This window comes from Bremia lactucae, linkage group LG7 (genome assembly GCF_004359215.1).
Source record: "Bremia lactucae strain SF5 linkage group LG7, whole genome shotgun sequence".
Taxonomy (NCBI): Eukaryota; Oomycota; class Peronosporomycetes; order Peronosporales; family Peronosporaceae; genus Bremia; species Bremia lactucae.
The window spans coordinates 1,823,032-1,839,060 of NC_090616.1; the positions used below are offsets into that span (position 1 = coordinate 1,823,032).

General features: G+C 45.4%; 2 protein-coding genes across 2 annotated transcripts in view; one reads left to right on the forward strand and one right to left on the reverse strand.

Annotated features, from left to right (window-relative positions):
* Window positions 1-13,615: 13,615 nt before the first annotated feature.
* On the forward strand, window positions 13,616-14,877 carry CCR75_007588 (uncharacterized protein; the record flags this gene model as incomplete). Its single annotated transcript, XM_067965646.1, has 3 exons — window positions 13,616-13,968; window positions 14,041-14,154; window positions 14,216-14,877. The coding sequence occupies 3 exons, from the start codon at window positions 13,616-13,618 to the stop codon at window positions 14,556-14,558; spliced, it is 810 nt and encodes a 269-aa protein (XP_067817601.1). The 3' UTR covers window positions 14,559-14,877.
* CCR75_007589 (uncharacterized protein) overlaps window positions 14,061-16,029 on the reverse strand; it is a 4,325-nt gene continuing 2,356 nt past the window's right edge. The window contains exons 5-9 of the mRNA XM_067965647.1: window positions 15,726-16,027; window positions 15,517-15,654; window positions 15,113-15,446; window positions 14,925-15,050; window positions 14,061-14,858 (exon numbers count right to left, since the gene is read on the reverse strand). Of these exons, the coding sequence (XP_067817600.1) occupies window positions 14,640-14,858; window positions 14,925-15,050; window positions 15,113-15,446; window positions 15,517-15,654; window positions 15,726-16,027 (1,119 nt within the window). The 3' untranslated portion in view covers window positions 14,061-14,639. The remainder of the gene's footprint in view (window positions 14,859-14,924; window positions 15,051-15,112; window positions 15,447-15,516; window positions 15,655-15,725; window positions 16,028-16,029) is intronic.

Below are 16,029 nucleotides of genomic sequence, written 5' to 3' on the forward strand. Positions count from 1 at the left end.
AAACATTTTTTAACCGTTCGATATAGTGAACCTGCACCGTCTGCTCCAAGAGTGACGCTTACCGCACTCGTGTTCAAGACCCTCCATCAATACACGGAGGTACAGTCTAGTTTGTCGATCTTCGACTCTAGATCCGACACACGGTTCGGATCTTATTTTTCCACCTCCACCACGACCATTGGTGGATTTCCACTCTGGCCCACGGTTCCTTGTGGAACGAATTCTAAACCACCGTGATGTGAAGGGGCAGCGAACGAGTTACCTGGTTCGCCGGTGCGACTATCTATATTCGCATGACAGCTGAAGCTTCGTTTCCAGAAGGTTGTTGACGTTGAGGGCCTCTTCCGTTAGTACAACGAGACCCATCCGATGGATCAGAAGGTCCATCGCAAAACACGCGCCCCTAGCGCTTGTAAATCCATTGCTAAACGTCAATCGCATCGCACACCTTGATAGATATGTGAGCTCTTCCCCAGGGCAAAGAAAGGGAATAGACATCCCCGTTTACTTGTTTCGTGTTGTCAATACAACACGGCAGGGATCACCCCACGTGAGGCATGGAAGTCCTGCCTCATGTGACAACCGATGCAATTTATACCTTGCACCGGTTGGAGTTCGTATCTCAAACTTAACGCGAATCGCGTTAAGTCTTGAAGCCATGCTTCGCGTCCAATGTCTTTGACATTGCGAATAAACGCGCTTCAGGCTTGCATCAGCGAGATTTTGTCTCGCTTGTTGTTGCCACTGTACCAACGATGCTTAAGAAAAGCATCGAGATAAAAATCTTCCTCAGCGCGAAAATTCTTCGCGCTATAATCAAGGCCATGTAGCTTTGCCGCAATATATATATATACGATATTTATTGTGAGGAATAGTCTCTCCAGACAAGCTATTAATTAGCCGTTCGGGCAAAAGCCACAGCTTTTTCTTAGAGGCAAGACGAGACATTTTATCGTCTACACTTCCATGAGTGATACTCACTGAATCAGGGGTACCACAAGAACTTTTATTATGATGGCTTACGCCATCGTAATTTGCCACGCACAGAAATAAGTGCGGGTGGTGGCACGGGAGACGGAGCTGGCGATGAAAAATCATCCTCATCGTCGGTACCAAACATGCTATAGCGAATGCTATTAGCACGTCTATCCGATTGAGCCTCCTCATTCGATGGCTCATAGTCAGCCGCCTGACGATGACCGCGACTGTTCTGCTCAACCCGAGTCGGCTATTTCGTCCGACTCGCATTCATAGTCGACCTTTAAAGAGGAGTCGCACTCACGTGGTGGCTCACCACGTGCACCAGCAACATCTAGTATTGCGGAAGCAGAGAATACTACGGCAGACAAATTGTCTGCCGCAAGAGACAATAATGCGTCGCCCGCGGCTGCATATACCACAGCCGACGGCGCCGCACTATTTGCGTACCGCATAGACTTGTTAACCATGCGATAGAATTAAAATGATGGTTTTAACCAATCAATATCGCTTTCAATTAAGTGTCTTATAGTGACCACTCTATTCAATGACAGTCAGAGTGATTATCGTTTAAGGGAAGGGTGATGTAACGAGGTGTATCGTTGCATGAAATTAACACTTAAAGGTTGCTATTTAATATATTATCTAAAAGATAAATAATATTTGGACTGAACTAATTTACGTAGGAATATTCGGAAAGCTTGCATTGGTAGATATCTGCCATTATATCTACTTTCTCCGCGTATCAATCAGCGCTGGACGCGCGCGAAGAGAGAGACAGATATGACTTTATTTCTTGTTCTGTATTAGTTTATAATTAAGTTCGTATTAAATAGATAGAAACAGAAGATCTTAATTATATTAAATGCAATTTTTAATTAACGCTCTTTAAAGCAAGTGTTTTAAATAGAGTCTTCCTCTGCACGTACTTGTGTACGTGAAGTGACGTGAGGCACCACCCGCACTGAAGTATTGCGAAGTGGACTTGTACTGAAGCAGTACAAGTCGGCAGTGCCCCGTTATACTCGAAATAAAAAATGAAAGACAAGAATACGTGACAAGAGGTGTCACGGAGAAGCTGCCTTCTATGTTACACGCCCGTTAAGTACAGGCCAATTACTTAATAAGAAGTAATACGGCCTGATGTTCGGGTAGGGTTTACATAGTGACCCACCCTTGTGTATGCGATACAATGACATGGAAAAGGATGACGTTTAGCATCGCCCGCCAGCAGAAGTTAGAGATGCACATCTACACAAATGGCATCTATTGATTGGGTAAAAAGTATTTAATATCATTTAATAAAATCTGAGTTTTGTCATAAAACTAATCAATACTGAGGCTCATTCTCACTGAGACGCTCAAAGATGCGGCTCTTGAGATGGATTTCAAGTGCTGCCAAGTGAAGGCGGGCGCTTCGAAAGCTGCCTCGCACTACAAGCCCACACCACCACGCACATCAACGAAGCGGTTTGGCCGTCTTCTCTCACGTGCACTGAGGTAGTTAGTGGGCGCCTAAAGTGACCTCACACAACGAACTTTACCTTAGAACAAGTGTCGTTATTACGGAAGCGGTAAGCCGTCTCCATGTGCTTGTTATCTAAGAAGTGGCTCATTTCCCCCATCTCTTCGATTATCATCGGGATTTGGCTGAGTACATGGCGCAGGGAATTGGTGAACAAGTCCTGACCAGGCTCTTGTTAGTCCTCTTGAGAAACATATTACTCAGTTGGAGCAGTTTGAGGCGTGTGTGCTTGGATAGCAAATGACCGCATCCAAAGTTTATTGACATGCTGCGGTAGGCAGTACTAGTAAGCCCTAGTGCTTTGGCTACCAGTGCAGCCGCAATTGCAGACGCAAGCCATACTACATTCGAGGATCAATCAATTCAACACCTATTTGTAGGAAGTGTTGCTTGATGCAAGCTGACTTCGAGCGCGACGCCCAAAAAGCAAACAGTGTGAGGGCTATCTTGCAGAAAGGGTAGCTCGCACTCCCAAGAGAATTTCGTTGACGGACACCCACGCCACTTCACCAGATACTGGTATTGGCCCTTCTAGTGACGTCGCTTCAGAAATGTATATACGCGGAATTGAAAGTTAGCTTGCTCGCTGAGCAGTGCAGGAGGGTGCCGTGATATTAGTGGAAGCTTTCGTTGATTTTCGCCCGAAGATGCTACTTCTGCGTGAGACGCCCGCTCAAAGTATGAGCCACCTTAACAGTATACAATACCGTCTTGTGACGTTAAACCGTCAACGACCTCGTTTAGATGGTGAGCTGGACATCCTGACGAGGATGCTGACACCGCGGCCTGTCTCGGTCCAAGCGCCTTTTTTCCACTAGGGAAGCATTTCGATACGACTTAAGAGGACAAATGAAAACACTGAGTGTTCACGCAGTTTGCGCAAAAGGCTAAGCGAATAAATTAGGCCCTTATTGGCCAATAAAGTAAGTGGTCCAATAGAAGTGAATAGAATTTATTCTTAGAGACCAAAACACTACATTTGTACGTATATTATTAGCGTTTAGCAAAACTCGGACACCGATCGCATTGGAATTAATGCGGCTTCTGCCTTAAAGTATTCGCTTGTGGATAATCCTTACTCAGCGCTTGAAGCGTTCTCTTAATGAGCGATCTCTAAACAAAGATTCGCGCCATGCATCAGTCGCTGACCAACGAGTTAATGTTTTAGGCGCGCTTCTTTGGAGCACGACAGGTAAACCGATCCTTGTAATAATATGTACAGGAGATGCGCCCGCTGTCGGCATCCATTGCTGTAAGTCCAACACCGGAACACAATATGGTGCTAACGTTCATGAATGGTCTGCGCATGGTCAATCGCGACAGCCCACGTTCATAAATGGAGCCCATTATGAGAGGTCTTCTTAGAAAGGTGCGATCGACGATGGAAGAGGCAATGCAATTTGCCTAAGTTGAGGAGCAGTCCTTCAACAATTCCTCGGCGGCAGCTTGGTATAAGCCGTCGGCCGAAGCGCTGGATGTCATTCCTATGGTGTTTGGCAATGCAGACGTGCATACTTCGTTGGCTAAAATTGCGGCTTGCGAGGCCAAACGATTGCTCGCTGCTATGCCAGAGTCCCTGCTGATGCTAAGACGTCCAGCAAGAGGATTCCCTACCCGAAGGGAGTTGACAAGAACCAGCGTGCAAGGCGCATTAGTTCTGTATCTACCACGGAGGATTGGGAAAATGCAGTGCGCAGTAGGAGCGGGATGTCGAGCCTTTGCCTCATAAATGCGACATGGTGCACGACATCATCCGGGTTTCGTCTTCAATGAGCTGCGCCGCACTCTACGGCTAACAGCCAGTGTGCAATCGTGGGCGCTGCAGATCCATCGAACTTGGGTGGGATCATCCACATGAACCTTGGCTGATACGTCCGGGCGGAGAGCGTCTCAACTGAACTGTTGAGAGTCTCGATCCGAGCATGAGCTTATCCTGAGTCTTAAAGACGGACTCCTCCTTAAGTTCGGACAAGAGCATATCCCGCAACATCTCCGGGAGGGTTACTATCTCCTCGGCAGTTCCAAAGACGTGCTGGATCACTCAACTGAGGATACCTCCGCCATTTTGTCTTTGCCGGCCTTGAACATCTCGTCCGAAGGCTCGTCCTCTTAGACCGGGACTGATCCAAAGGTACCTTATTTGACGTGCCTTTAGTCGTCCTTATTTGTCGAACACTCGTTTTCCGGTCGCCATGACTTTTGACCTGGAAGTAGGTGCCGTGTCTCAAACGGCTAACGCACCATTTCCAACCGCAATAGGCTCTGGCTTTGTGCCGTTTCTTGCGACGCTTGGCTTCTTGTCAGCTCGCTACCTACTCCTACATGCTCTCGGCTTTGTGCAGAATTATTGGGCGCATGACTACTTGTCATTGCCTATTCACTACACCAGTCTTTCCGAGCTGGGTAGTACTTGGTGACATTTGACATCCCACCAACGCATCCTCAACTATTTTAGACACGGCAATAGTTGCATAAGCCTCTCGCTGGAGCGCATCCTTTCCGGTGTCCTGCGTAGAGTTATAAATTTCGCGAGTATGCCAGTCTGTCCATGGTTCGTGTTTTGCCGTCCATGGCACGCCCAGAATGAGGTCATACGGACTCTCTATACGTAGCACCATTAACTTCTCTCTACAGAAGGAATACAAAAAAGTATGGGCGAGTTCAAGTTGAATTCGCCTCGGATTTTACGAGAGCGCCGTTCGCTTAATGAGCGTTCCCCCCTTCTCGCTTGTCGTCCTGGCACAGCAACTCGGACATCGCCGGGTTCTGTATGAGAGCAACGAGTTTCACAAAATTTGTGATGCACTCGAATTCACAAGAAGGGTCATCACATTGTCATAGTCTCGTACTCGAGAGCTATAAACCAGCAAGGTTGAGGTCCGAATTTTCGTGACCTCAGGAATTATGCTACCCATTTGTTCGATAACTCTGAACTTAAGGGTGGCTTCAGTTTCCTTGTCAGTATGGTCGAAATTGCCATCAACAGTTCGGTGCATGCGTCTGCAAAGCATACACTGCACTTCGTGAATGGCTTTCGTTACCCACGCATACCCACCCAATGAACGGGATTCTCTAGTTTTAAAAGGGGGGGTGGACTTGCATGAGTAAAACCATTTTTTGGCTCATCCTCCTCACGCGTCGAAGTTACCAACGACGCGAATGATGTCGATGTCGAAGCAATCGAGATCGAAGATATGAAAGCTCTCATGGCAGTGCGCAGAAAGCGCACTGAAAAAGACAAAACAAATGAGTCAGCAGAGGAATTTCTGCTGGCTCGAGAAGCAGTAATCCGTTTCGTACAGGATTTCATTTCTAACGCAGTGGACCGTAAGAAACGGAACGCAGACAAACATGGAAAAGCAAATAGTCCATTATTAAAAATGAATGATCTAGCACTACTCTCTACGGTAAACTTACCTAAGTGTGTAGTCACTAATGTGGGTAGCAGTAAAATTCTACCGAAGTTCATTGGGCCATTCCGTGTACTGCATCGCAGGGGCAATGCGTACACAATAGAATTGTCACGTAGGATGCGAATGCATCCTTCGTTTTACGTTGGTCGGCTCCGCCCATACCATCAGTTCGCGGTTTCTTCCGAGGACGGATCTGACCACTTTTTTCAAGAAACTGTAAAAGATTCTTGTGGTCACGAGTCAGATTCTCATGCTGAATCTGGAGATTCTCATGTCGGATCCGAAGATCCTCGATACCACGATAAGCTGACGGCAGCTCATGGCAAAGAGCGCAGCCCAAGGGGGTAAATTTATCTCTAAAGTTAAATGTGATAGCATGTTAATCAGTGCAACGCACGTGGTAGCAACCAGATAGACCTGGTGGCGGGAGCTTCATTCGTATAATTACGGTATATTCAGTTTTAAAACAAAATGAAGTTTAATAACCCTTTTGATCTTAAGGCGTTCGTGCCTCCTTAAGACTTCAGCAGTGATATTTAAAAGGTATGAGACTTTACTAAGCTGAATGCTCTCGGACATTAGTTGCAACTTAATTCTAAGAAACACTGAGTTCCTCGAACAAGGACTCTATAAGCTTATACGACTCTTTGAGTTGTTGACTTACTAATTCTATAGAACTGAACTGAGTGACTCTTTAAAATTAAAAAGTCCTCCTATGACTTAAGGAGCGAGGTAGTTTCAAATTCGGCTTGCTGACGTGTATTAAACCTATTTATCAACTGAGTACGGCGAGGCGGATCGCCAGAAGCGGTCGGTTCAGTACTGTTAAAAATAGCTAATTTAACGAGTGAGTGCGAAATACATTCTGTTGTTATACTTTTACTGTGTTCACTACGCTACCGTTACTATCTACTTGTTACTTTCCTCTCCCACTAGACGCATCGTCATCCTCATTGGAGGGATGTCGCGCTCAACATATTTGAGCCTACCACCCTCTAGTGACTGGCGACGAATAAAGTTATTCGACGCTCCGCAGTCCACTGGGGCTCTGTGTGACAAATCATTTGTCACTTTTAATTTCAAGGTGATGAGGTACCCCTCATCACCAGGTGCAGAGACACATAATGATTGTGTGTCTGGAGCAACTTTAGTCAAGAGATTTGCAAAATCTCTTGAGGTTGCTGGATTAGTAGGGCGTTGCGACCCTACTGACCCCGACCGTATTTTGGCGGTCCGCCTCGCTGTTGCGATTTCGCAACAACGTCGGACCCGTGACCGTTGCCTTTTTTGGCATTTACTCCATAATTCCGCTCAGTACCACTCGGTGCTGGGCGTTGGACACTACACTCATGAGCGTAGTGTCCTAACTTTTGGTAGTGATTGCATTTCTGCAATCGCTTGTTGCTCGAAAAGCGAGGTTTCTCGCTTTCGACATAAGAGAGATCCATAGGTTCTGGACCTCCAAGCTCGTGTCGTCTTGGAGGACGATATGATGATGAACTAGCTTGAGCCTGTCTCAAGCTTAGTCCTCCTGCTCCGCAACGGATATTGCATCTTCAAGCGTAACCATTTCCAAGCAGAACAGGTGGGTCCTTACGGGACCATCCGTAAGACCTTGCATGAACACCGTAATCAACGTGTGTGCATGAACCGGGTTGTTAGTGATACAACTCGCCAAGAGTCGTAAGTGCTGGGCATAAGCGTGAACTTCCCGTTTGCTTGCTTGAGTTTCAGAAGCTCTAATCGAGCTCTGAACTTAGCCCTAGGAGATTCAAACGTCTGTTTGAGCCGGGCTTTAAAAAGCTCTAGCGACCCAAGACATATGGGTCGCGCAACTTGAGGCCTAGTGCCTAAGTTTTGGCACGACCACCAATTTTGACTGAGCAAATGCGACTTGAGTTTGCTCGTCGACGATGTGACGAGCCCTTATGGCATCGTCCAACTCGACAAACCATCTTAAAAGGGAGTCTTCTTCGACTACACTATACTTTAAGATGTCAATTTTAAAGGTTTCCGGACGATGCGTGTGCGTCATCCCAGGTACAGGGGTCTGTACCTGCTGCGACCTTAACAGTTCTGCCTGTTGAGACTTGCAGGTTAAGCAAGGCTATCTTCTCCTTCGCCTCGTCAAGTTCATGTTGTATAAACTTGGCGATGGCTGAATGGAGGGCATCTCTGTCCAACCCGGACACCATGGCTAAGATGGCATCATTCCCTACGGTCGAACTCATTCGTTCGACCGCACTCATTTCTATGTCGCTTAAAAAGGAGTGGCTATCACGCGAAACGTGATGCATATTTCCATTGTCATCTTACATAACCATGTTAGATGATAGAATTGTGGTCCTTGGACGGACTACAAAGTCTACCAGGTGTAACGGGGGCACTGCCGACTTGTACTACCTCAGTACAAGTCCACTTCGCACTGCCTCAAGGCGAGTGGTGCCTCACGTCACATCACGTACACTAGTACGTGCAGAGGAAGATTTTCTTCAAAACACTTGCTTTAAAGAGGGTTACTTAAAATTTGTATTAATATAACAAAGTTCTTATGTTTTTATCTACTTAATACTAGCTTATTTTATACGAATTACCACACTACGTCAATAGGTTACAGCTGAAGCGTTTCCAGATCTTTTACCCTTCCCTCCCCCGTCAGACTGGAGACAGCGAGTGTCAACAACCGTTGTCATTTTTGTTTGAGGTCTGGGTAAAAAAATTACGTAATGGTTGTGTTTCCGACAACTTTGTCCCACCGCTCCTAGTTATTTATTAAGTTACTTAGTGTACGGCCTGCGATAGCCACACTCCTAATGAAAAAAAGGTCGAGCTTAATCCGAGCCCAGCGTATTTAGGTTAAAGACTAATTTCGTCGGGCATCCAGAACGTGGTGTCGTATTTGCTCTAATTGTGTTACGATGCATGACACCGATCCTAGACCCTAACCACGTAAGAAAAAACGCTGAATGAGCAACGAGAGCAATAAGTTCTCAACGAGGAGGAAGCTTGTCGCCGTTTTAAAATGCAAAGCTTACCGAAAGTACGTCTTCACACCGCTTAGTGGAAGACGCATCCGGAAGGTTGCAGGCCAATCTTTGGCAACGTGGATCTCTAATTCGGTGACGAGGTCGCCGAATTAGATCGCTACACGCGACGCCCTCCATGAGACTAACCTCATTTCACAGATCATGTCGCCACCTTACTATGTAAAGCATCTGCGAGATCAAGCACTATCCTCGAAGAGGAATGTTCAAATGATTTAGTAACCAAAAAAATCGAGCCCGAGAACAAGAGTGTGCTGGTTCGATGGGTTCATCAAGCCTGACTCCTTAAACGATATGACCTCTTTAAGACACTGCAGGCGCCGCTGACGTTCGTCTTAAACGAGAACTTCACTTTAATTTTGCGAAATTGGAGGCCAAAGCCAATTAAGCGACGCAAGTCGGCTTAATACGATGCCCACTTGTTGGTGCATCGTGACACTCATACATGATGCGCAAGCGCAAATCATTGTGAGTTGGGACGACGACACGTGGAGTGTCGCCGGCAACGGCTGTGTAGTACAGTAAGCAGTTGCGTGATATGTATCGATCCGTTGACGATCGATGTTAACGCCGGTAAATCCATAAAATATTTATTGGATGGATTCATCAGATGATTCATTCAATGCAAAAGGTCTTTATATTTTGTGTAGGCTTTTTTTATGTCATCAGTCAAAGTTGATGACGGAACAATCGAAATGAGTATTGCAATAGTGGGATTATTTTCACTGTTGGAGTGCGCAGCCAGCTCGAAATTGATTCGGTGTGATAACACATCAGCGGCGACATTAAATTTGTCCTGATTTAAATTTCACAAAGAAAATTATACTCCGGGAATAAGGATAGCCACCACTTTATTCTTTGCGAGAGGTGTGGGCTGTTTATGGCCGTACGTAATGACGCATGGTTCGTATATACGATGAACGGTCTATCCCCGAGGAGATAGACTCTAAATTAAGCCAGTGCATAATTTACAACAAGGAGGTCCTTGTCATGCACTGGGTAATTGCGTTCAGCTGACGTGATTGCTAGCAGACGACGCGCTCCGCGCCGTTTATGTCGTATTGCATCAACGCACAGCCGATTGCGAAATCGCTGGCGTCACAGACCACATGGAATGATCTGTCATCTGCAATCACCAAGATGGGTGATTGCATCAAGCTTTGCTTAATACCTTCAAAAGAACGCTGACAATCAGCGTTCCATAACCATTTCTCGTCTTTTTTCGAAGACGAGAGATATGAACTGTTCATCTCGGCATAATTGCGTGAGTACTTGTGAAAGTACGCCGCTACCAAGGACTTTTTAAAGTTCTATGTCAACGACTGGAACTGACCAGTCGGTTATTGCCTTGGTCTTTTTGGGATCAGGGCGCACGCTGTGTTTCCGACGTTGTACCCAAGAAGTGGTATTTCGTTTGCAGCAAATATACACTTCTTGAGGTTTGCATATAACTTATGCTTTCGCATAAGTGTAAGAACCTGACGAACGTAAGTTTTTATGAACTTCCACGATCGTCTTTCCGTCCATGGCCGGCTAGAGACAAATACATCGTCAAAATAACCGGGCACGAATTTTCGCGCAGGTCTCAACAGATTTTTACGTATCTGTCGACTGTTGCAGGGGCGCTACTATGCGCCTGTGGTATTATTAATCATTTCCAGAGCATCCCACTAGGAGTGTTCAGTGCTGTGTACGGGATGTCCCGTTCACGCATAAGGATCTGATAAAATCCATCCATCAGATCCATTAAAGAAAAGATGGAACTCTTAGACATACTATCTATGATTACGTCTTTTCTAGGTATCGGCGTTTGAGCCGGCACCGTTGTAGCATTCAGTTTATTGAATGCGAGCACTATCCGACATCCTCGTGTGTATTTTCGCACACAGAAGGTCAGAGAGCTATGTGAGGAGGTTGACTCTCTTCCATGGCCCGCTTTAAATTGATCGATAAAGAATTTAACGATCGCAAGTACTTGTTCACGAGGCAGCGGCCACTGCTTCATGACACAGTATTTCGAGCCCTGTTTGAGCTCGATTTAATGTCAAGTGCCTTATCCTTAAGCAACTCGCATGGAACTGTTTCAGGGAATACATCCCTGAATTCAATCAAATCCTCATATAAAGGATTTGTCTTAAGTGACTGCAGGATAGAGTAGTATATCTCTCAATCCGAGTCACATCGAGGACACTCAACTTTCGTCCACCGATGAGCTGCTGAAAGCCCGTTCGTTTTCAGCAAAAGTTACTGCTGATCGTATATTTGTTACGTATTCGTTCTGGGTGACGAGTACGCAAATCTGCTTAATTCTATCACTATGTAGATCTCTCTAGAACCGCTTGCGTTCTAGGGTTAGTAATTGATTTATCTCCGAAAATAACTACGGAGGCGCGTACAGATTAAGAGTATAAGTGCCTACTTTTGATCTGTCATTAACCAAGACATTCAATGTCTCGATTTCTTCCTGGGATTTATCCACAGGCTGCCGAGGGATCAAGATGCTGAAGTCTGTCACTTGAGCCTTAACTATTTGAGGAAATTTCTTCTCAAATATGTGGGGACTTATTTCCTCAACATGTTCCGACTGTGATTGCGCTATCACAGTCGGGTCCTCTACGGTCGACTCTCTCCTCGATCTTGGATCATCGTGTTGTCCATTTTAGACAACCTGTATCTTCCTTGAATGTCGCCCGCTACGAGTATATTCATGTCTCAATCCACTCGACTTATTCGAGTCGTGGACCTTCGGCGCTGCCTGTGCATTCGCACACTCGCCGGCAGCTGACTCATCAGGGTGATTAGTAATCACACTGTGGTCGCACTAACGACCATATTACAAGTGAGGCGACCGAACTCATTCGATGTACATCCACACGCTTGTGGACACTCCAAGACGTTCATCGGATGGCCATCGGATAAAAAAATGGCAGGCATCTCTACGGATCGATGCTGCCAGCTGTTTCTTTGCTCATATTTTCTGAGCCAAGGTAAAAACCAAGGATGACATCAAATTTGTCAGCCAAATCCAGTACGACGAAATCATCACGTACTGTAAATCTTCTAACGTGTTGTGAAATTTCACCACGCGTTTCTGTTATTGATGCGCCTGTCGCTAGACGCACCGTCATCCTCGTTGAAGGGATGTCGCGCTTAAAATAATTAAGCTTACGACCCTCTAGCGACTGGCGACGAATAAAGTTATTCGACGCTCCGTAGTCCACTAGGGCTCTAAGTGACAAATCATTTGTCACTTTCAACTTCAAGGTGATGAGGGATACCCCTTTATCAGGTGCAAAGACACATAATGATTGTGTGTCTAGAGCAACATTAGTCAAGAAATTTGCAAATTCTCTTGAGGTTGCTGGATCAGTTGTACGTTGCGCCCCTACTGACCCCGAACGTTTTTTGGCCGTCGGCCTCGTTGTTGTGATTTCGCAACAACATCGGACCCGCGACCGTTGCATGTTTTGGCATTTAGTCCATAATTACGTTCATACCTCTCCGTACTGGGCGTGGGGGCACTACACTCTTGAGATTTGTGTCCCAAATTTTGACAGCAGTTATATTTTTGCAATTGCTTATTGTTCGAAAAGCGAGATTTCTCGCTTTCGACATTTGGCTGAATGGAGAGCTTCTCTGTCCAACCCGGACAGCACGGCCAAGATGGCATCATTCCCTACGGTCGAACTCATTCGTTCGACCGCACTCATTTCTAAGTCACTTAGAAAGGAGTGTCTATCAAGCGAAACGTGATGCGTATTTCCATTGTCATCTTACATGTCCATGTCAGATGATAGAATTGTGATCCTTGGACGGACTACAAAGTCTACCAGGTGTAACGGGGGCACTGCCGACTTGTACTACCTCAGTACAAGTCCACTTCGCACAGCTTCAGTGCGAGTGGTGCCTCACGTCACTTCACGTACACTAGCACGTGCAGAGGGAGACTGGGAGACTCTTTTTAAAACACTTGCTTTAAGGAAAATGAAAAGTAAACTGTGATTAATATAATTAAGCTCTTCTGTTTGTGTCTTTTTAAGACTACCTTAACTTTATACTAATAGATAACATGTAATAAAGTCTTATCTATCTATCTCTTTGCGCGCGTCCAGCGCTGACTGGACCGCAGAGCAAGTAGATATAATGGCCTATATCTACCAATGGATAAGCTTTCCGAATATCATTACGTAAAGTAATATTCTCTCCAAATATTCTCTACCTTTTAGATAATATATTAATTCACAACCTTAAAGTGTTAATTATATGTAACGATACACCCCGTTACATCGAATCAATGGAATATAAACCTGATTAGAAAGCTAGAACTAGATATCCATCTCGCACGTTGACTTTAGTGCTAACAGGTCGTCAAGGCTTCGTCAAAGCACTTGATCACTCTTTGTGTTGATGTGTTCCTCTTATTTTTACAATTGAAAGGTTCTCGATGCTTTATACTTTGGAATTTTGTCCGACAAACTCAAAAGTGTATTAATGCGCTTTGGGTCTTTTAAGAAATCTTGAAATATCGGCTTTGAATTCTTAAACTTAATGCAGAAAAAAACGAAATAAATCCGGATTTTATCGCAAAAGCTATCGGTCTCGCGGATTCAACTGTAGCCATTTCGATATCTGCTGACCATCATTCTTTCACTATCATGCCACACCTCGAGGATTTTTTTTCGCATCGAGACGGATCGAGCTTATGTGTTGGCTCACGCGGTAAAGACGATAAAACGCTTAATAATTCGCATGGTGATGGCAATTTGGCTGATAGCGGAGTGTTATACCTTCATGGGCCCGAAGCATCGGGTCAGACGTCGCTACTGCTGCAATTTGGCTTCACGCAGGTCCGAGCCGGTAGAAACGTAGTGCTTATTATATGCGGAGACGCAGGTGCGTCTCAGCAGCGTACGGTGTCAGATATTGTGCCGCTAAGCGCGTGCTCTAAATGCCAACGTCCCGTCCAGACTGGAGAGGATCCTGGCATCTGGAGCCGCATTCGCATCAAGTACACTCGTTCAATACCATTTTGTGAATTATTTTTATAAAAGTTATGCATTTTTTGTACATGTACATGTAGGTATCTTCACAATAGTGTCAAGTTACAGCATTTTCTATGTTCGCTGCATGTAATTGATAACGAGACGTCTGTCTTACTAATTGATCGCTTTGAACTGTTCTTTGAGAGCCAAAGGTATGGCTACACACTTTTCGTGATTACAAAATGAATCCATATTGTTACTTCAATTATGCAGAGACATGGGAAAGGTGTACCAGACCTTGGCATTCTTATTCGAAACGAAAGAGTACATGAAGATGGCTACTGGGGTCGGAATGACTTTTGTTACGGGAAGTACGGATGCATTCTTACTCAGAGGTCGCGCTTTATTGCGACGATGGTGTCGATTCGTAGAAATTCTATCTCCGAGTGAACACGTGCCTGAGTTTATTCTACGTGAAGAGGTGGAAAATGGTATTGCCAACGAAAAAGATATGGCCAGAATCCAAATTAAGTACGAATTTGCACCTCCAGATACCGATAGTGCGGGAACTTTTCAGCTCGTAGGTATTGAGAGACGTTTTTTTTTGAAGCCATAATCAGTGATCGTTCGAAATAAATAGGTCAGATAGTATTATATATCCGTGCATTCTACGCTTGTCATAGTGATGATATCTCTACTACTGGTTACACGCTCCTGTGGCGTCTTCTATTCGAGTGGTAGTTGTTTCAAATGTCGTAATCAATGGCGTTGCTACTGCCGCCAGAGGCAGTAATCCAGCTTTTCCACTGCATTGTTCGATAACCACTTCTTTTGCGGGAGAAGCCAATGGCGTATTGGTCGCCGAGACAGGATCGTGGCGACTTTTGATCCATCCACTAGTCCGTACAGTCTTGAGCTGTTCGTACAGAAAAAAAAAACCGTCACTTGTCCGTACAAATTCTCAAAGTATGGTGTATCGTACCTCAATAATTCGTTGTTTCACGTCATTTGGAAGCTCGCAGTGCTCGTGAATTCGAAGGAGAACGGCAAAGTATTCATCCATTGTTCGTCTAGAGGCTGGACTAGAGCCATCGAGCAAGTCTCCAACCTACAAGACATCGTACAAGAATGAGCAAAGGGAGAGACCTTCAAGATCAAGTTTTTCCGTACCCGACTCAATAAGTCGCACGCAGCCATAATGATCTCTGCTTGTGGCTTCACTTCATCGTCAAGCATCATGGCTACACTCACGTGCATAATGTTTTCCGTAAGTAATTGTCGTCGAAAGAGCTCGCCAATAAAGGGCACGTTCTGGAGCATGCAATGTCGTCGCCACGAATGGTGCGCCAAGGGATGGCCGTCCATAGATTGACTCCCAGGCTCTTCAAGAAGCGATTCATAGCACTTTGTCAAGAGTATTCGTCGAAAATTTATCGTCTTGGCTCCATTTTTAAATTCTGGCGTTACTTCCGCCATCCCGGAGCACAATTTGGCATACAAATCGCTAGACCAATAAACAATTAACATGAGAAAATAAGGTCATCGTTTGCGTTCCAAGGCAACAAATACATTACCTTGACTGAGGTTCCGCAATAGCATGGTCGAAAAGCAGCCCTATTATCTCTTGAAGGGTCTGTGCGCAGCTCATTGGGATGCCCACAAACACTTTTAAAATCACGTCCATTGTCTCCGTCGTGACAGTATCCAACAATCTATTGCCCATTATCCATTCGTCTTGTTAGAATTATAAATCTTTTTTTTTTCTTAAAAAATATATACGTACGTAGCCATTTGGCGCTTGGCGAAAATGGCTTCTTCTACGGGATTCACCGGCTCGATCATTGGAGTGGAGCCATTTGCAAGAGTCGCAGCGGGCGGGCCCGTATAAAGTCCCATGTTCATGGCCGTAGCGTATTCGGACGGGTTAAAGTAACAGACTAAAGACGCATCGTACGACATGGCGTCGTGCTGGCGACTCTTGTCTTTCTTTGGATTTCTTCCTTTAAGGTCCCCCAGGACGGCATCTGCTCCAATTGTATCGGCCCACGTAAAGTCTTCGGGCATCATTTCATACAGTGGTTGAAACT